At 43.9% G+C, this 22515-nt stretch overlaps 1 protein-coding gene across 1 annotated transcript in view; it reads right to left on the bottom strand.

Moving 5' to 3' along the window:
* PEPD (peptidase D) overlaps nucleotides 1-22515 on the bottom strand; it is a 270142-nt gene that overhangs the window by 96379 nt on the left and 151248 nt on the right. Inside the window, exons 9-11 of the mRNA XM_086950268.1 lie at nucleotides 12036-12082; nucleotides 7998-8066; nucleotides 6557-6634 (exon numbers count right to left, since the gene is read on the bottom strand). Coding sequence (XP_086806394.1) covers nucleotides 6557-6634; nucleotides 7998-8066; nucleotides 12036-12082 — 194 coding nt within the window. The remainder of the gene's footprint in view (nucleotides 1-6556; nucleotides 6635-7997; nucleotides 8067-12035; nucleotides 12083-22515) is intronic.

Raw genomic sequence — 22515 nt, 5'->3', positions numbered from 1 at the left:
GAACACACTAGGTGTTTTTGGGTACCCCTCACACACCAACAGGCCCCTTGGTGTCATGCTTCATCATTGGGGTCCTCGCACCCCTCTACGGGATGCGGCGTGCTGCGACCAACACTTTTTTTGTCGCCTGCAAACAATTCTGATCAGTACCAAATAGTTCATGAACCAGATTATCTGGTCTGTTCACCTGATGTGACTACAATCAGTATTTCCTATATGAACTACCATTCGGTCCATGAGTTGGGCCATGGTCACTGTAAATAAGTGTTTCTAACTTGCTTAATCCCCCAAATATTGTGAATTTGGACATCTGATTTTTGAAAACTGTAAGCTTCTGTCAAAATGGTCTTGAGAAGCAACCATCAGTAGCCACCGTTTAAAGTAAGGTCTGATACTATGCAGCTGGGGCAAGAGACCCTGCCCTAGTTATATCAGTTCAAGTTGAGCGAGGGAGACTGTTGACTCAACGTGGTATCTGCATACAGTAGGCTTTGTCACAGATGGAAGGCCAAATAAATTGGTTATTGCCTACCCAGGCCTTATAAATTAATTTAGCATTGAAAAATAAATATAATTTATTTTTTAATAAAACGCATGTCTGGGGACATTAACAATCTAGCAAGAGATGAACTCTCCCAACACCACACCTCAGTGAATTGGGGGTTTCATGATTATGAGGGAGGCTGTCACAGTTATGTAATATTTTCCTATATAATGGGGTATGAAAAAGTACGAGGATCGCAACCTGAGATTCTCCATGGAAAATCTGTTAGTACCTCCACATTTCCATCTGACATCCAGAGGAGGAAAGTCTATGACAGTCCTGGGAACAAAAGCATGGAACTAGCTACCCACCTAACTGAGACTCACACAGTTGGAGTACATGTTGAAGAAAAGACTGAAAACCTGGATCTTCGCAGCGCCAGATAGTCTGGCTTTATCTCTCCTCTGATAACTGCACTATCAGAGACCACACTCCTTGACACTCAAGTTACCCACTTGCAGCGCCAAGATGGTCCTTTGGAGTGATAGCGCTTTACAAATTACTTCATTCAATCATTCATTCTATGACAAAATTCACTTTACATATGTAATTGAAGTGTGGGATCTGGACTACTGTTGGCATATATTAGACAGACACAATGTGTACTGGAGAAAAGATTAAGAAAACACAGAAACAGGACTGTGTATATGATAAGGATGACTCTGTATCCCTCCTATGAAATTGGACTATATGTGAAGAAAACAAGGATACCCCTAGTGCTGTCCTGGCAACTGTTGTATTGCTAAATAAGTGGTCAATACTAATTATATCTGCTCTACACTGTATTTACACTTTGTGTGAAATTTGAGAAGATATCATTTTGAATTGGCTCAACACAATTAATGACTTTTCTATGCTTAAAGAGGATGTGAGCGCAAATAAATTAATAATTTGCCAACTATTTGGACTCTAGTTTTGCTGCATTTTTCTGTGCCAGTCCTATGGAGATTCAGGTTCTGAATTACCCTGCTGCATCAAGTGAAGTATTCTGCTGGAATTTCAAAACAATAGACCCATTCATATGGGATTCGCCATCTTCTGGTACAGAAATGAGGCGGGGAAAAACTGCATAAGGTGATTAGAGGTTACTCAATAACAAAGTCTGGACATGCCCTTCTCACTCTGCCACAAGGGTACAAGCAAATTTCTGGTAGCAGCCACACTTGGGTTTTATTTGAAGTCTTGCAGGGAAGAAACCACTTTTACAATGTCAGTTAGAAGAGGAGCTAAGATACAAGGAGAGGTCTTGTGGGCTTAATTCTGCCATCTTTAAAAAGCCCAATCTGTTGCACAGGGTGGGTGAGGGGAGGCAAGACTGTGGGTTGTTCAGAGGAAATGTCAGGAGTGGGGTGGATCTTGGATCATTAAGGAAGAGATGATTGCTACCTTTGGTTTTACCTTTTGAAAATTAGTTTATGTGGAAAGTAAGATGTGAATGGGGACAGAACGGATAGAAAAAGTTTGCTTATTTTTCTGAAAAAAGTTGCACGTGGACACGGTTTGCATATAAACACATATAAACAGTACAAAGTCAGAAAGACTGGGAATGAGCAGGTCAGAAACAAAAGAATAAGTGCAAGCAAGCAACAATGGTGAGGTGCAAAAAAGAATGAGACAGCAGTCAGTGCCTGTGGTGTAGGAACAAGGCAGAACTGCTGCTACATGGTAATGTCAATGACTACCACTTGCCTCTTGGCCAAACTGTACATGCAGTTGTAGGCAGAGTCTCCACCCAGGACACTGCTAGGCAATAAGGAATGCATCAGTACACAAACTGCAAAAATTAATCACAAATATAAAGTGCAAACGTGAATCACATGAGCTAACTTTGTTTGACCAAGCTTCTTTCAGATCAATTAGCTGGGCTACCCACTGCCGTGTGCACAAGCTGCATTACAATCTCTGGTGTAGTCACTCACTTAGACCAATCCAATATAACAGCCCATGTCACACAAGGCCATACCGTTCCTCTGACCCAAACAGAAGCTGAACAGGCAGGGCTTGATAACTCTGTCAGTTAAATTCCATATGCAAAGATACACTGAGGAGCCACAAGGAGTTATCTGCAAGATGTCTTCTAGGTGATAAGAGTTTTAGGCTGAGAGATGCAACATGACGCTTTGTAGCACGTGTTAAAACAAAACTATTAAGGAAAGCATCTCTTTAGTAGGAACTGAAATGCGTGAAGGAATATGCTACTTACCAGTATGCATCTGTTCTTGGCATAGAGGGCTGCAGAGTGGTACATTTATGAATAGATCGCCATCTGGTGTTGGGTTCGGATGATTGCACTTGTTTTTCCCCTTGGAGAAGTTTTTTGTCGTCACAAGACCGATGACTCCTCCTTTGGGTGTTAGTGCGCATGGGCATCGGCTCCATCCTTAGATTGTTTTGCCATAGTAGGGTTAGATGGAGTAGTATGATAGAATACAGAAATAGATGCCCATGTAAGTGTATCTAAATAAGATAGTGTTGGAACAGACACAGGTTACCGGGGAGGCAGGGAGGGCATGTACCACTCTGCAGCCCTCTATGCCAAGAACAGATGCATACTGGTAAGTAGCATATTCCGTTCGAGGCATATGGGCTGCAGATGGTACATTTATGAATAGACTATACAGCAGTTACCTCCCTAGCGGTGGTCACCAGTGTCTGTTGCAACAGTTAGAAATAAAGTTTTTAGTACAGCCTGGCCCACTCTAGCCTGTTGTGTTGCCTGCACATCAACACAGTAGTGTTTTGTGAAGGTATGTGGTGTAACCCAAGTTGCTGGTTTGCATAGGTCATCTAGGGGAATGTTTCCTAAGAATGCCATAGATGCCCCTAGTTTTACGCGTAGAATGAGCTCTAGGAGGAACAGTTAATGTCCTCTTTGCTTTTATGTAACATATTTGTATACATTTTACAATCCACCTGGCAATGCCCTTATGTGTTGGGGAAAACGCTACAAATAGTTGTTTGGTTTTTCTGAAAGTTTGTGTTTTTTCTATGTAATACAATATTGCCCTTTTGACATCTAATGTATGTAGGGCCCTTTCTGCTACCATCTGTGGTTTTGGAAAGAAGACTGGTAGTTCCACTGGTTGATTGATGTGGAATGCTAAAATTACTTTAGGCAAGAATATTGGGTTTGTTCTAAGAGCCACTTTATTTTGGTGTAACTGTAGGAATGGTTCTTGTATTGTGAATGCCTGCAACTCACTCACTCTTCTGAGGGAGGTGATGGCTATAAGAAAGGCCACCATCCATGTAAGGAATTGTATTTCACACTTATACATAAGTTCGAAAGGTGGTCCCATTAGTCTGGTGAGTACTATGTTGAGATTCCAGACCGGGGAAGGCGGTAGTCTTGGTGGAATGACTCTTTTGAGGCCTTCCATGAAGGCTTTTATTGCTGGCACTTTAAACAGGGATAGATGTTGCCTGTTTTGCAGGTACGCTGCTATAGCTGCAAGATGTACTCTAATGGAGGTGTAAGCAAGGTTACATTGCTATAAGTGTAGTACGTAGCAAATAATATTTTTTGTGGATGCGTCCAGAGGGTTAATGCTGTTACTGTTACAGTATACAGCAAACCTTTCCGATTTTGCTGCATAGCATGCTCTGGTGGTAGGACGTCTTGCTTGCTTAATGATTTCCATACAGTTTGGAGGTAAATTCAAGTATCCAAATTCTATGACCTCAGGAGCCAGATCGCTAGGTTCAATTGTTTTGGATCTGGGTGCATTATTTCTCCATGGTTCTGTGTAAGGTGCATGGGTAATATTCTTAACTTTTGATGTGGCACCTGTGAGAGTTGCAGGAGTGTGGTGAACCACGGCTGTCGTGCCCACGTGGGTGCTACTAGTATCATGGTCATTGACTGTTGTTGCAGTTTTCGAACCACTAATGGAATTAGTGGGAGAGGGGGACAAGCGTATGCAAATTTGTTGGACCAATTTATCCATAATGCATTGCCCTGCGACAGGTGGTGTGTGTACCTGGATGCGAAGCTTTGGCATTTTGCGTTCTGATGAGTGGCAAAGAGATCTATCTCTGGCTGTCCCCATCTTTGCCGTACATACACTCTTCGAGAGAATGAAATTAAGCACTTGAAGAAGGGACAATGATCAGAGACGAATAGAAAGAAAACAAACTCACACTCAAAGGGTATAGAAAAACAGCAGGGATATTGTAGCAACTGTTATGGTTTTTCATTTATTTTTATAATTAAATTTGCCAATATAAATCCATTTTCAATATGTGTAATATAAAATCATTGCATTAACTTTTTGGATATTCAAAGGAAGACTCAACTTTTTTAATTATTGCATTGACATGTCAACATGAGAAAATAAATGGCCTCACCATGGTTTATTTCATTCTCGTTTTGTGGGTACAGAGTAGGGAAGGGAAAATACTTTGCAATGTCCCCTTTTCACCCAAATTACTTTTTTATATAACTATCAAGAACATTATTGTAAACACTACAAAAAAGTTACCAATCTTGGTGAGAAAATTGCTCGATGAGCGAAGGTTGCATTGGCATCTCTTTCAGTGGTAAAAATTCAATATCCATTCTGATACCATGCGACCAAGAGGCGAATTTAAACTTCTCATTCTATGTATCTCTACACCAGGGCCGGAATGATGCTCTAGCATGAAACATTTTGGATTTTTTTGTGGCGACAGCTGTGTTGGACTCCTTTCCTGCAATTTCTCCTCATCAGCCAATTCCACTAAACGGCACAGTTCAGATTTTGTTTGCAATTACTAGGATCAGCTACTACTCTCTATTAACACTTTATGTATGAAAAGATCTGTGGTTGCAAGGAGTTGCTTTTGAAAGAGGGATACAGGATTAAAACCCCCAATACAATTTTTTAACTACTGGGTATGTTTCACTCTTAGATAAGGTATCCAACAGTGACAGAATGCACAAGAACGTCAAACATAGATGGTGATCCCACACACAATGACAATTTTCCGCTACCGAGAACCCACTAGAATACATGGCTTTCTCGGTCCACAGTTGAGCACTGACTGCACAATAAAATGCAGAATTGCCTCGCCGTCTCTCTCTCTGTGGGTGATTTTCTGGGAGTGTCTGGATAGTAAGGTTGAGAGCTCTGACAATGAAAAGATTATTGCTGCCTTTATTAAATGTCTCAGCCTGCAGTATGGCTGGAAGACTTTAAGTTTGGCTTAAGCTCAAGATCTCCGGACAACATTTGTTGCATTTGGAGATACCCCTCAGTCACCAATACATATATGATTCTTTTGGTGTGTTGTGCAGCTACCTCCCACCATCCACACACATCTACCACAGCTTTCTTCCTACCCAGTGATTCAAGTCACTCTGTTTTTGGTAAACCAAGGACGTCCCACAGTAAGGCACCACATCCCTCTCACTTCTCAATGCGGACGGAGCTCCAGAGCTGCTCAGTCCACCTCTCAGAAGGGGATTGGTTACCCCTCTGCAGTTTGAGTACCACTGTGCAGCAGTTTCAGGGGAGAGTTGCATTCTGCTTCTTCATTTGTGTTGAACGGGCATTAAAGATTTCTGCAGGGTGACCCGGGGGCCTTATAAATGTAGCTGTGCTCATAGCTCAACGGGGAAGCATCCACACAGGTGGCAGGCTAGTTTTGCCCCCTATTTGCCTATTCATGACTGAGAATTAAAAACAAAAAGCTTACGATGCCAAACACACACAAATTTTTGGTCACTGTTTAGAAGGAGCATCACCTACAGTCTTAGCGGGACAATAACGGGATTACATTTTGTTTTTGTGCATTAGAATATTACAATCAAAACTTACACCAATGGAATACCTAGTATGGCCTAACCTTCAGTTCCGCTGATGCAAAATCATGGCAGGTGTGAGAGCCTCAAAATTAGGATTCATGGAAAGTCCCCTTTTTCTACAGACACTAGCAATCAATTTTTATAATTGGCAAAAAGCGTTTTACGTTTGTTTTCTATTAATGAAAAAGGGCATTGCTTTAATTTGATTAACCTGAAAACCAACTCACCACAAATCGCCATCAACTACGGTCTTGTCATTTGGGGCTCCAGCATGCCCGTAATGCAAAATGGATGAGTTGTCTCCACTAAGAATAATAAAATAGAAGGACATCACAATCAGTTATTCTCTCCACTTATTTTACATAGGCACACAATGAAATGGAAAATACATGGCAGAAGTACTGTATCTAAATTCTGCCAATTTCAGACACACAATTAACTGTGAAACAGGATTTCAGGATCAAGAGAAAAGGCATTTTTTGTAATAGAGAACACAGTGTGGCCTATTTACAAACTGCATTTCATAGTACACGAAACGTACTTCAGAAGTATGACTCACGTACTATAAAATGCTATTCACAAACCAACGAGCTGAGACCTCCGCCTCTTCTACTCCCATCTTTTCAGTACAGAGATCCACGCAGTAAGTCTACTTTTTAGTAGAAAATGTGGGAGGGATAGGAGAGAGTGGCTGGAAAATGTGAATACCAACATCTAAATTGGAAGGTTTTATGCAGACTTGCAAATGTGGAGAAGGGTGGCTCAATGGTTAGAGCGGCAGACCCTGATGCAGAGGTCTGGCCCGGGACCAGGGTTCAAGTCCCGCCTCGGCGGGTCTTGGGCTCAATTTCCTCGGACCGGATAATTCTCGCCGCAGTGCCTATTTTAATCAATGGTCCCACGCTGCAACTCTGGGCAATAGCTTCCTTAATCTCCACAACGGCCCCAACAGCGCTAAGATGCCTGGCTTTCAGCCTGGGGGTGCCCAGGAGTGGGCAATTCACAGGGAGAGGCCAGGAAGGGTTCTTCAGCGGTATGCTTACACCGCCTTGATGCCACGTCTGGGGTGATACGTGCGCTATACAAGCAACACTACATTTACAATACAAACATTCATCAACGAAAGAGTAAGCCCACAAAAGAGTAAGCCCATTCACAATCACAAACTACACTTCCAAAGTTGCCACATCCAAAACGGTTCCAAAGCAGCAGTAAATGTGTTCTAGCTCGGCCTTGGAGTATGACCAACAGCAATATATATATGGTAACTGCCAATGTTGAGATGTCCATGGGGCCGGCGGACAAGTGTAGCGTGTAAGCATGCATTAAGAAAATGCAAAAACTTAGATGGAGTGATAATGATTTATTTTTTTAAGTACTTTCATGACATTAACAGTGGAAGGCTACAAAACAGCACCGATCTCAAACATGGTGAAAAGAGAGGGACAAAAACGGCAGAGACAAAGATACAACAAATCACAAGCTCAAGATTGCATATAGAAAACACAGCCATCCAATAGGAAAAGAGAAAGTGTCTGGCAAAGTATGGAATCCAATGGTGCCTGCAATGGACAGCAAATGTTATCTGTAGGAAGACAGCAAAGACATATAATGGTTCACAATATAAACATAATTCCACAATATAGTTTTGAAATGGGCTTTTCTTACCTGCCACATATGCAAGTGTATGACGTGTGCCGCATCCCTCCACGTTTATAGCAATAATGCAGGAACAGGCTTAAATAAACAGAAGGAGAATGTGAGTAGCACCTTGTACTGTGCAATGCACAGAACTGCAGCAAAACTGAACCTCCATCAATAAAGTAGTATTGTCAATTATTTAAGCAGACAAAGTTATGTCAGCAAATGGTTATTCATCATGTTTGAAAAATAATGTAAATATAACGTACAGAACAACTCACATAGGTAAAGCAAAACATGACATAATAATGATAAAAGGCAGTATAATGTATTTATAAATGTTTTTTTACAAACATACACATTTTGCTTTTGTTTTGTTAATATAACTACCTAAAAAGTACTGGTTCTATTTCTTAAATACGTGTTTTCCCATGACACAAAATTAGCCAGACACTAAAATTGAGGCAAGTCACACCAACTCTTATACCTCCCGAAGAATCGCAAGAATTAGTTATACCTATATTATATAGGTACTGTTAGCTTCTTCTTCCAATTACCTAAACATACAAAAATGACCATGTAAAAAGACAGCCATGTTAACAATTGTCAGCTGCAAATTGAATGAAAAATGTACATGAGCAAAGTCATAGAATTGACTTCATACGATATGACGTCTTCAAAAGGCTAATTCCTGAGCTGGGAACCTACGAAATAAAATCGATAGACATCAGCAAAGAATTTTTGGTTTCCCATAAAGAAATTTAAAAGCCAATTACTGGGATCTATTATTTGCAACATTTTACTATAGAGTAGATATTTACGATTCTTTTTAACAAATACACCAAAATCCATTTTAAAATCCAACAGATTGATTTATTCAACAGGTGTAGTATCACACAAGTACCGGGTGGCACAATGAGTTTTTGAGCCCACTTTTTTGCACCCTAGGGTACTTTGGTAACAGAAGAGGCCACAGTCACTAGAGTGGCCCTGCCTGTAACCTGGATTTGCGCAATCTTAAAATGGTGTTCCTTCATTTTTACAGGGAGGGCCCTGGAGCAAGCAGGCCTTGAGAAGAGAACGGATTGTGCACCACAAATGAAGCGGTGCAGTCAGTGTGCCCTATGAGGGTTCTTCTTGGGTGTAAGCATCAGGGATTCCTGGGAAACCAGAGATCCCTCTGCCACGTGAAAGCAGTCACACACTGCACCAGCCTTGGGAGGAATCCCTGCCCCCTGTCATGGACTGGTCACCTTAGAGGTCCGTCAAGGTTCCTTCTAGACAGCAGGAAGGCTACTCCTCCCAGTAGCCATGGTACATCCTAGCACTTAAAAGTAGATGTGAAAGGTGTGAAGTGCCACCTAAAGAAAATCCCAGATAGGTGAAAAGGCCACAAGGGGCACAAAACCTCCTTGGCAATCTTATAGTTCTTGATTGAAGAGGAATACTATGCAGAAGTAGATAAGCAAGGCCCCAAACTACCTCTATCATCTGGGACAGAAAGAGCCAAGCACGAAAATCCAGTAGGAGATCCAATGCGAATCCATGCTTCAAAAAGAAAATAATCTGAGAAAATAAATAGTAGCAAAGGGGTGATAAATGCCACACAAAGAGAACACATATGTTTAAAAGCATCCTCCACTTGTTACACTTGCTAATGCCTCCTGGTTATAAGATTCAAACTGGAACTGACATCACAAGATAAAATGCAGCTTCAACTTGGATTGGCAACACGCAGGGGTACAACTCCCTCCAACTCAGATTCATAGCTATTTTGTTTTTCGTAAACCCTGGTTTTGGGAGTTTTGTTGTAAGAATAAAATTAGATTTTGAGTATTCTTTAAAAAAACATGTCACACCCTGCTCAGCATTTATCTGAGCCATAAGAGAACTTACTACACTGGGGCTCTTAAGTAGGTGGGGAATGTGGCCCTGTAGGTGTAGATGTGGGGCCTCCACTAACCGTTTTATTATGTTATGATAGAGTAAACAGTTAAATAAATGTAATTATATATATATATTTTTAAGTTTGATGGTCATCATTTGGCTTTTTCTTTCGATGACTTTGAAGTAGCACTAGATGAACTTACTACTGAACTAAGCTTTAAGAAACCGCTTTAGTAATAAATGAGCTGAGTAAAAGTGGACTGTGCATAAGAACACAAGATGTTATGAGCTCTATCTGCATTTGCAAAGGACATCTGCAAGAAAAGAAATGTATAAGTCACGAACGTGAAAGGGACGTGAACAGCATTACGTTGTGCACTGGAAATTGGAGAAACCCATTTGCACCCTTCAATTACCTTTTAAAATCATGCAGCCCTTAGAGGACCGGGGTAATACTGAAATAAGATGGAAACTGCAATAGAGACAGATTTTAAATTAGGAGTAGTGTGCAAATTGCACTTGATCTCCGATTTCTTTAGCTCTGGAGCAAAAGCCATGCTGAAAGTGAAAAATCATGCGGTTATACTCACCACAATGATGGTTACCGCACGTTGGCCTAAATGTAATATCTCATATTCCTACAGACGCGGAATGGGGAAGCCCTTTGACACATCAGAACTGCTATTCCCAAGTTCAGCTGGGAAAACTGGTAATCTGGTGCTAAAATAGTTTTGGGAAATACTGTGACCGTGTAGGAGCCACTTGGAATGAGTCCTTTGAGGAAACTCAGAACAGTTTTTTTGAAAAGTTGTTATCTTACTTTATGGCGAGTGAAGATAAGATATTTAGGGCCAGATGTAGGTGGCCATTTACCGACCGGTAACGGCCGATTTCGGCCGTTACCGACCGGTAAATGGTCATTTGTGATGTAGGGGGCCTATTTTACCGATTCGGTAAATTTACCGAATTGGTAAAATACTGATTCGTATTTTTAGCGATTCGGTAACTTGCAGATGTAGGTGGGACTCTTCTGAGTCGGGACACTCCTTTGGAGTAGCCGTTGCGCTATATAAGACCCATTAATAACATAACATAACATAACATAACATAACAGGTCTTACAGAATCGGTATTTTACTACCCAATCCAATTGGGTGGTAAAATACCGAATCCAGGTGTGCATGCACATCTGTGCATGCACACCTGTGCCATGTGACACACAGACATGCCCTTAGGGCATGTATGTGTGCCACATGGCACACAAGCCTGTAATTGGGGTGCTAGAGGGTGTCAAAGTGACACCCCCTGCACCCTTGCAAGAATAGGTAATTACCGAATCGGTAAATACCGATTCGGTATTCCACATTGATTCCTATGGGCTTCAAGACCCATAGGAATCAATGGGGGATACCGATTAGGTATTTACAGAATCGGTAAATACCGAATCTTACAGATTCGGTATTTACCGATTCAGAATTACCTACATTTCCCCCCCTCTAATTTACCACTTCTTAAATACCGAATCGGTATGATTCGGTATTTTAGAAGTGGTAAATTAGAATTACCTACATCGGGCCCATAATAATGAATATAAATGAACACGTTATTAAAATGTCTTCCTTTTCCAGCAAATGCTTAGATATGAAGTTGGTCTTTACTTTCATGACAAAAGTGAGACAATTCACCATCACTAATCTTGGTTTTGTGATCATTTGAGCGTTATAGTATGCCAACTACCTCAGTTCAACTGCTCTCGATGATCCCTAACAAACTGCAGTAAATCGTTGCAAACTATTACAATTTGCAATTCTGTACCGATTGAAACAAATGGAAGGCACTTGACAACAGGCACTTGACTCTTATCAAGTGAGAAGAGTAAATGCGAGGAGATATTTGGAGAAGTCTGCGGCATACACTTAAAAGAATATCAAAATCAAAAAACGTGCTTCCAAAACTGTTGGTATTACAGAGCCCGCATTTGGAGAGAAACCAGTTGGAACTTCGGGTTACAAAGAAAGAACACAACAAATCAATTTTCCCACTCGAAAATCCAAACAATAAAATAGAGTAGGCAAAACAGATGGCACTCTTGCACTGGATAGCCGCTTATTTTTAATAAACAGTTAACAGAATGCAATGTTTCAGTACGTTCCACCTTCAGAACTGTTTGCTAGCTTACCTTTCCAATTCGTACTCTTTCATCCCCAGTTTAGCCGCTTTCATAACCTGTCAGAAATAAAACATCTCATTGTTTTTGTTGCATGCCATGTGATTCATAGTTATTAAAGAAAAATGAATGCATCTCGGTATGTTCGCAATAGTTCTTTGTATCTGATAGCTTTCATTAATAAATGAGAAGATGACTTAGATTAATAATTTGTACAATTGCACGAATAACTCTGGCCTCGTGCTCAACCCAGTCACTGGGTATGCTACGGGGCAAGCCGAAGTGTGAGAAAGAGGCATGGCTTTTCGGGGGACCTCAATGTCAGTTCCACCAAAAATGGGGGAGGTAGGAAGCTCACTTTCACTAGAAAGACGGGGGTTGCGTTGAGGGGGCTGGTACCCCTGCCCATGCTCTCTGGGGCTAGTTTTCTGCACCAGCAGTCACATGTGCAGCGAGTAGCCACATATCAAGAAAGTGGGCACATTTTCCCACGCTCTTAGGCTGTGCAAGATTTCTATCCAGCATTGAGATGATCACCCTTTGCATACTAAAGCCAAAAGATTGCATGTACAGAGGAAGTGGAATACGATGCATGGGTGCAAGGAGTAGGAACGTGCTTCTAGTAGACAGAAAAGACTTCGGGTTTGATAGTTATAGATTCATCTTTCGTAAGGGATGTAAAAGCTTGTCGTTCTCTGCTGTTAAGATTCTGATATCGTCTACTCTCACTGGCACAAATATTTGTAATTTGGGAGGTGACAGCTTTCTAAAAGGTGAGAACCGGAGGAGGAATTTGGCTAGTACGTAGGTTAAAGGTAGATTTATTTCTTAAACAAGTGTTCTTGTCCAGGTCTTCAGTTGAATTAGGGGTGCTACTCCGAAAGAAAAAGCTCAAACGGATCTCACGAAAGAACTGAGCTAGTTCCAGTTTGATCTCGAAAGTGTCACCCTGAGCTCGGTCCTGCCTGATTCTCCGTCGCACCCCGAGCTGAGCTAATTGATGGATTGCCTGTCCATTGGACCTGTGTTTGGATGTGCCGCCTCTTCCCTCTGGAACTGCCGCTGCCATACCCTAAAAAAGACTGGTTTGGGTACATTTGAGGTTGCAGCTGGCAAGGAAAAGGTTTGCCAAGTGGCTGGAAGGGGGATAGTTAAAAGGACCAGGCATCCACCATTGCAGAGGGGGCAGCAGTTGAGCACCCCCACGCTGTCCTCACAAATTGGCTTTCCCTCTTCTGATGTTCCCTCTATTTACTAGATCACCCTGATTGGAATTGTCTGAATCACTAGACCAACCCTCGCTCCCCGAAGTGGAATAATTAGATCCATATCTACGACCTTGTTGGTTGTATTGGGGAGGCACGTATTCAGTGCTAGTATAGGTATAAACTTTCTCCATGTAGAAGCGTGCAAGATCGTTTTTAAATTTATTGATCTTGGTTGTGAATACTGAGTCTTTAAATTTTTTGTTGTGTTTATTGCATTCCTCATTTTGTTTCTTGAAAAGTGCCCCTGTCAGTGTGACTTTAATTTGAGATTCTAAAGCATGTAATTCTATTAGTATGGTATCGGCGACCCGCTTGGCAGTATTAATAATAAGGATTAGCCAGTCACGGTTGCACCGCCAGGCTATCAAAGACCAGTCATTGAGGAATGTTTTATCATCCAAGAATAACCTAGGGGCATTGGTGGCAATCAGTCCAGTTGGTGCACAATTGCCCCTAAGGTACTCCGTCATTATTGCACCATGTATATACACTCGTGAATGTGATTTCTTGAGTATTAAGAGTTTTGACCAATGATCACCTTGACCAGTAACAACCCCTTGAAAGGTATCAATAATACTAGGTGTGCTCAAGAGAGACTGAGCTCTTGTTTCATCGAAAGCTAAACCGAGCCGCTCAGCCATAGTTATGTGTATAGTCAAGTGTAAAAAACCCAAAGAAAGTCTCAACCCCGAAACAAAGGCACTATAAGGGACACAGGTATCCAATTGAGATACTTTAAGTGGCAAGAAAAATGAAACAATGGACCCACAGCCGTGACAGCTGCTCATGAAACTATAACAATATACGGTTCAGAGCCGGGGGGTCCTAGGGAAGGTTTTAAGACCACACAGGATTTAATCCCCAAAATCAGAGCAAACAACTGTACGAAATCCCGAGATCTATAAAACGGATAAGAAAGTGTGGAAAACCACTACTGGCTGTTTTAGCAAAAATGTACAATATTGATGTGAAACAAAGCAAGTAAATAGGCCAAATGCTAACTTTGGGCATATCCCTTTACAGGATGAAATCCCTCACTCACCAAAGGTGACATGCTGCATCATTTAGGATTCTCCTCCCAGAGGAAAAACCTAGTTTCTCAGGGGGCTACAACCCTCTCTCTGAGAGGGAGGAGTTCAGGGATGTTTTGACTACAGTATTGGATGATCTAAATCCACAAATGAAGAGCTAATAGTATGAGTGAGGGCGCAGTGCAAACAAAAATGTCACCAAACTGTGAGGAAAGGAGAATAAAAATAGCTCAAGGGCGTCCAAAAATCTTTATTGTGAGACGTACTTCGCCAGGATTAAAAAAGCAGTGCACCAGCAGTCTAAATTCAAAACCGCAATGGTGAAATGAAAACTAATTGGTCAACATGTTTCAGCCGTGTAGCCTATAGGTAGGCTAGGCTTTCATCAGGACCTAAGATGCTGCTGCAAAAACAATGTGGGAGTGATAACATAAAAGGATACAGGGGCACAAATTTCCTTAATGTTCCTGTTACGAGAACATTACCTATAATCAAACTAAAAAAGGGCATAAATGTAACATCCTCACAGTGTACAGGATTGAGCGTTAAGTCAGTTTTAAAGTCCAACTTCCAAAGAGGCACTGTTGTTGGCAGTTTCTAGTTTTGCTGCAGCAGCTGGAAAGAAACTGACGTTTTTGACATTTAGCATGGGGTTCTCGGAGTTCAAGCCGGAAATTCAGCCTGCCGGCAGCTTCGAACTCCCAGATAGTTAAAGTCTCTGAACTAGGTCTTTCCTTAACTATAGCATGGAAGGGCAGATGCACAAAATGTGGATGATGGTTTCCTTGCTCTGGTTACATAGTCATCACATTTCTCCTTTTATTGTAGAATTCCGCCATACTGGGGTATGACCATGCACATTGCACTCCCCCAGTCTGAGAGCTACAAACCTGGACTTTAGCCACAATGGACAGATGCAGGTAATGTATTGCTGCTGATTCCGAGTTTGTAAGAATTGATCACTGCCTGGGTGTGAGAGCACCTGCTCAGAGCAGCCATGTTGTCTATCCTTGACAGTATTTTTCAGTAAGTTTTTTGAATACCAACTGCAGGAGTTATTTTCCAAACGCTGCTTTAGGTTTATAATATTTTATTGACTTCATATTAGGCATGTAAATAAACCATGAAAGTTACAAAGAAAACTATAACTGAACTGTATCCCTCCCCACCCACTTCCTTGAAGATTCAACCCCATCTACCCCCTCCCTAATCCTTCCCCCTTCCTCCACCGACCCTATCCCTTTCTCATATAGATCACAATTACAGTCTATTAATGTTCCACCTGTGTTGGATTTGTGAGTCGTAATATTCATAAATATTTGGGGCATGTGAGTTCCTTGAATTCAGTTGAGAGCATCTCTATTAATGGCTTCCACAGTTCAGAAAATGAAGTCCCCTTGTTAGCCACAGAGTCAAATATCCACTCCATGCCCAGGAGGTGCCATATGCGATGCTACCAGCCCATGTGAGTTGGAAGCCTATCCGTACCCCACATCGCCAAAATATTCTATAGAGCCGCACCTAGAGCAAGGCCTATCTGTCTGCCCTTCCATGATTAAAGTGGAAACCTAAGATTATTAGGTAGACCGCACAACATAACTCGGGAAGCGGGAAAGTTGTATGCCAAAACACTTGTCTACATCATCTAGGACCTGCGTCCAATATTCTGAAAGTTTCGGAAAATCCCAAAGGATACGTGTCAGAGTACCCTGAGCCCCACACCCCCTCCTACATAAGGGGTCCCGTGCAGGGTTTCCGCAATGTAATCTGACTGGTGTGAGGTATATATATAAGTGGTTATTTTTGTGGCTGTTTCTATACCAGCTACATTTCTAGCAGTGTACCTAGCATTGTAGTAGATATTTTCCTACTCACGCAATGTAAGTTCTCTACGCAGTTCGGTTTCCCATCACCTCTGGCCAGGGGATTTAGTATTTGGGGGAGGGGGCCTTAATTGATTGTATAGTTCTGTGATACGGCGGGAGTCAGAGGACTTGGACAGGAACAACTTCTCAAATGATGTCAGGTGGCATTGTGTTTGAAGGCGACTCGTTGGCTGCATCACCCAGTGCCTTATTTGGTGGTATCTAAATCTCTAAGATTCAGGCCGATCTACACGCTGACTAAAGTCATCGAATGTCAGGGAACCAGATTCGTCGAAGAAGTGTCCTATGGACCAACTGCCCTCTTGAGTCCACCAGTGTAGAGTTCCAGTATCCAGCCCAAGGATAAACTCTACATTTTCTGGTATAGGTGTCAGAGGAGATGGGAACGTCGTTAACCTCTTTTTCTCCGCCACTTTATCCCAAGCCCCTAGAGCAGCCGGTGTGACCTGCGAAAGATAGAGATTTCTGGGACACTTCTGTTTGAGGAGGAAGGGAATCTTCCTTAGGGATATTTTTGCCAGGGCCCAATCCATGAACAGCCAGTGTTTTTCAGATTTAGATTGTGAACCATTCCACCAAGGGCATGATCTGCACTGCTCAATAGTAATTTTGGAGATTTGGAGCCCGAGACCACCCTCCCCTGCTGCCTATAACTAAGTTCTTGGCATAGGCAGGGTTTCTTTTCTGCCCAAATGAAGTGCTCTAATTCTCGTTGAAAGGTAGATATGGTAAGGAGAGGGGGTCAAACGGAAAGGTCTGAAAAAGAAATAATATTTGGGGTAAGATTGTCATTTTGATCGCCGCTAATGGCCCAGCCAACCCAGGGTATACGATTTCCAATGGCTAAGGGAGGACAGTATTTTCATAAGTAGAGCTTTGCAATTTAGTGAAACCTTTTGTTACGAGGATGAGGCCAGTTGTATCCCTAGATAGGGGATTGAGTCAGGTGCCCAGTGAATAGGGTATGCAGCTTGCAGGTCTACGAGCGTGGGTGACTTAAGGGAGAGATAAAGAGCCTAGGATTTCTGAATATTCATTTTAAAGTACGAGTTACTTACCTTTGGTAACGATGTATCTGGTGGAGACATTGTCTAGCCGCAGATTCCTTAACTTAGAATATCCCCAGGCGTCAGACTGGATCCGGAATTGTTTTGCAGCAGTACCCCTGCGCGCCGGGGGACGGCGCCACATGACCCTGCCCTGACGTCGTCCACGTACGTGAAGTCAGCAAGGTCATATAAGTCCCTCCCGGCGCGCTGAAGTCAGCTTTCCTCGGAGAAACTTTTCTGCGGCACAATGCTGAGCCACCAACAAAAAACTGTGAAAGTATGGGAACAGTGAGCAAGGAATGCAAAAATCTGTGAATAAAGAAGGAGGATGGTGGAAGACACCATCATAAAAGACAGAATTAGAAACAGCCTACATATAAGTGAAAAGCTGTGAGAAAGAGCCCCGCAAGCTAAGCGAAGACCCTTCCCCGAGTGCAACAAGGGAAGAACATCTCAACAGACCGAAATAGACTGATATTGCCACGTACAACTGTGCTGTTTATTAAGAACGGAGCACAGAAAGAACAACAGTCCACTGTAGGAAGGTATTAAAAGACTGGCCCTTTCCCCATAATAACAGAGGTTGTGAACAGAGCACAACCGACCCCCAAAGAGGAAGACCAAGAGGAGACCAGGACCCTGAGTCAATAGAGAAGACGAAAGGAAGGGACGGTAACTGGAGAGGAAAACAAATCTCCTCTTGAATCAAAAGGGCACCATATTACAGGTAAGAAGCCCCTGAGCAGAAGTTAACTGTATATGGAAACACTCAAAGGGGTGCAACAAACTGAACTCCCTTGAGAGATAACCCAATGGCAACTTAAGAGGCCAGTGGAGAACACCGCTCTGCAAGGTCCTCGCAGAACGGGAAGGATGGGTGGGCGTTAAGAAATCTACGGCTAGACAACGTCTCTACCAGATACATCGTTTCCGAAGGTAAGTAACTCGTACGTCTGATAGAGATATCTAGCCGCAGATTCCTTAACTTAGAATAGATACCAAAGCCATACCCCAAAGGGGAGGTGGGTCAGCGACAGAACAACAGAAAGCGCCAAGCATCTGATCAAGCAACAGAGTGACAGATAAAGGGGGAGGCTGTGGCGGAACAGCCAGACAGCAACCCAAGCAGCTCGGACGCGCAGAAAGAATGGGATGGTAGACATCTTAAAAATGCCAGAATGGCGCTACACCATACCCATTCTCACATGGCTTTCGGATTCCAGCGGGGGTATACCGGGATGCCAGAATGTAGGAACCAGCTGTCAGACACAACCCAGTTGTGGTGGCGTCCAAAATTGAGAAGGAGCTGCGCCTGGGTAGGATAGCGGGTCCTTCAATGACATCCCTGTACCTAATTTTGTTTGCTCACCCCTCGTGGTTGTCCCAAAGAAAGAATAGAGCAAATTCAGACTCATACACAACCTCTCAGCACCTAGGGGCGCATCATTGAATGATGCGATTGACGAGGGCATTTGCAGCGTAAAGTATGCGTCTTTTGACCAGGTAGTGGAGATGTTGAGAGTTCTTGGTCCTGGGGCATTGATGGTGAATTAGACATGGAATCAGCTTTCCGACTGCTGCCAGTACATCCCTTAGATCAACACCTGCTAGGTTTTTCCTTTGAAGGCAAATACTATATGGATATGTGTATGCCGATGGGCTGCTCCGTGTCCTGTGTCTACTTTGAGACATTCAGTTCTTTCCTGGAATGGGTTATGAGGCAGACAACAGGGCATCATCATGTGATGCACTACCTGGATGACTTTCTTTTGCTGGGGGCAGCGGGCTCACAGGAGTGTGCGTGGGCATTGCAGTAATTTTGCGTGCTCATGCGGGCTTTTGGGGTTCCGCTGGCACCAGGAAAAACGGTGGGGCCAGCAACATGCTTGGAATTCTTAGGCATTGAATTGGACTCGGTTGAGTGTTGTTTCAGGTTACCCAAAGAAAAGATCACGAAATTCAGAGCAGCCCTACAGCAATGTTTGGTTAAAGAGAAAGTCACGTTACAGCAGCTGCAGCAGACTGTGGGACAGCTGAATTTCGCACTAAGAGTTATACCTATGGCACGCCCCTTTTCCTGCTCAATCGCGCAGGCCATGAAGGGCCTGCGGGACAAACATCATCACACTAGACTGTCAGTTGAGGTTCGCCAGGACATGGATGGCATTCCTGGAGGATTTCAACGGCAGAGTGGTGTGGTGTGGTGTGGTGTGGTGCGCCCCCCCCCCCCACTACGTCTGCTGAGTTAGGTCTATGGACTGACGCGGCTGGCAGTGTGGGGTCTGGTGCCATACTTGGCAACAAGTGGGTGGCACAACGGTGGACGGAGTAAGGCGGCTTGACAGCAAACATCGGGTTTTTGGAACTCAATCCAATATGGGTTGCACTAATGGTCTGGCCCGAACGATTGTGCAATCAATCTGTGATCTTCTGGTCAGACAACATGACTGAAGTGGAATGTATCAATCAACGGGCAGCGCATTGTATGTTTATACTCCGCCTCATGAAGGAGATTGTGCTAAGATGCTTGAAGTTGAATGTACAGTTTAGGGCCAAACATGTTCCAGGGGTCTTGAATAACGCAGCTGACGCACTCTCTCGCTTTAAGATGCAGGTATTCAGGGAACACCTACCATCTGCAGAGACTACACCGGCACACTTCCCAACAACACTTTGGCAAATTGGTGCCCCCAACTACAGAACCTCATGGCAGCCAGCCTAGCACCCAGGACCAGGACAGCCTACCTAGGGGCGTTTATGTGTTATTGTTGTTTTTTGGGGCAGGACTGGGAGGTTCAGTGGGAGCAGGAAGGGAGTTTTACCTCATACATGGACACATTGCACAGAGAGGGGCGCTCAGCAGAGACAGCTAGCAGACACAAAGCGGCCGTCTCTTTCTTTGCGCAGCTAAAAGGTGCTAGGGATCACACAAACAGTTTTGTAGAGCGGATGGCATTGAGGGGGTGGCGGCGTCTACAAGCAAGCACCGCCGATTCCAGACAACCAATAGGTTTGGAGCGGTTGGCAGTAGTATTGGATGCCTTGTCTGACACGTGTAGCTCCCCAGGGGAGGTACTCCTATTTAAAGCTGCGTTTTCGTTGGCCTTTTATGGGGCATTGGGAGTAAGTGAACTGGTGGCTAACAACAAGTTGGACACGTTAGGTGGTCTCCAGCTCGAGGACACTAAGATAAGGGGTGAGACAATGTGGGTAACCATACGGAAATCAAAAACTGATCAGAAGGCCCGGGGGGATAGCCTGGTACTACACCGGGCACCGACCAATCCGTGCTGCCCAGTGTCACATGTAGAGGCATTCATCAGGCAACGGGGGGCACATCAATGGGAACATTGTTAATACATGCAGATGGTACCCCATTGACCAGGTTTCAGTTCAAAAGAGTGTTGGCAATGGCAATCAGCAAGGCGGGTTTGAATCCCAAGGATTTTGGGACACATTCATTCCGAATAGGTGCGGCCACTGAAGCAACAGTGAGAGGGTTGTATGAAAACAGTGTAAAGAGGATTGGGAGATGGTCTTCCAACGCCTATGAGCGTTATGTGCGGCTGCACATGTTGTAAGGTACAACTAAATCACCCTGACACATGCCTTGTTGTCTGTTTATCTTTCAGTTTCTCGAGCCTGTGACGCAGGGTGGAAACTGGTACCGGGTCATCAACAGCATCCATCATCATCATCACGGCAAACGCAGGAAGACAGAAAGAGGACACATGCAGTATGGGTTGTTGGTCATTCATATGTTAAACGTGCAAAACCCGTTTTCCTTTCAGGCGAATGTAGACGGAGGGCGGAGCACGGGGGTTTCAAGGTTAACTTTCATGGTAAAGGGGGGCTCTGCCTTAATCAGCTTAGGGGCTTCTTTTCAGCATTACTCGACAAACACACCCCACTGCCCTCAGTTGTTATCTTACACCTGGGGGGAAACAATTTAGTGAAACTGGGCAGGAGGGTCCTGTTAGAAGACATTATCTCGGTAGCAGGTTGGCTAGCGAAGTTGCTCCCGGGCCGCACCATAGTGTGGTCTCAGTTGATACCTAGGCTGCAGTGGAGGGGGGGCCGGGGGGGTGGGGCTCTGTTAGGGCGTTGAATCACTCGGTAAAGAGGATCAACAACAAGATAGAGAAACTGTTCAGAACACCTCAATTGCAGAGTATTCCATATGGGTGCATCTGGGGGGATCATTTCTACTTACAGGATGGGGTCCACCTGCCTGAGACAGGCAATGAGTTACTAATGATGACTATTTTAGCATGGTTAGAGGGTTTTGCGAGGTAGGTATGACCTTTCAGTGTAGGAGTTTGTACGGGGGAGGGGTCAGATAGTCAGTCAACTATGCTGGCCTGTGGCGGTAAGGTCATGATCGGTGAGCAGCAATTTAAGGTCCTTAGGGGGCGGCACTATTCTTGAATGGAGTCGCCCAGGGGGAGGGGCCAATGGTCTTGTATAGAATTTCAGGGGCAGGATATCCGCTTGGTTGGAAGGGGGAGGGAGTCACGCTTTCTTTGGGCTGTTAGCCACCCCGCACGTACACTGGGACGTCATAAAACGGCGCAGAGTGAAAGGGCCCTCCTTTTGGTTTAATGGAGTTCACGGAGCGTACGGGGTAACCAGGAGAGGGACGTACTCTCCCGGTAACCGGGCCCTGTCGCTCATGCGCACTCATACATGAGGGCGTAGCTGGATAATAAGGATCTGACACCGGTTAGCGACCTTGCGGTAGGCCCAAAAATGCTAGGATGCAAAATGCATACGTAGGATGTTAGATTTGGTCAGGAAAACACGCTGTATTAGACATTTGTTAAGGTTAGCCCTTTCATACCGGTCTACATTGCTGTAAATCTAATGTCACAATTTTGCATATCAATGATTGTGTAAATAATGTTTTATTTCAACAATTTTAATTTGTTTTCATATTCTAATAAATATGGCCGGGGGATCGTGAGACCCCCTGCCTTCCAAAGAAACTGCTCGCATGGCTAATTACTGTAAGTGTTGATGTGGTGGTGCACAGGACAGGGAGAGGGTGGTCGGTAGTCCCACACCATAAGGAAAGGGGGGCCGCTCGGCCCCCTCGCACGTATGGCTGAGCCCGGCTTCCCCCCTCCCCTCGATGGTGGGGCGTGCCCCCTCCCCTTTTTGGCCGCGTCCTGATGACGCGGCCAGGGGCGCCCCACCACCGATTGGTTTAGGCTCGCCGTTGACCCGGAAGCAGTAGAAGTGCTTTCGGGTCAAGGAGG

This window comes from Lissotriton vulgaris, unplaced genomic scaffold, assembly GCF_964263255.1.
Source record: "Lissotriton vulgaris unplaced genomic scaffold, aLisVul1.2 SCAFFOLD_2274, whole genome shotgun sequence".
In the NCBI taxonomy this organism is placed as follows: domain Eukaryota; kingdom Metazoa; phylum Chordata; class Amphibia; order Caudata; family Salamandridae; genus Lissotriton; species Lissotriton vulgaris.
This window is presented reverse-complemented; position numbering and strand designations above follow the sequence as displayed.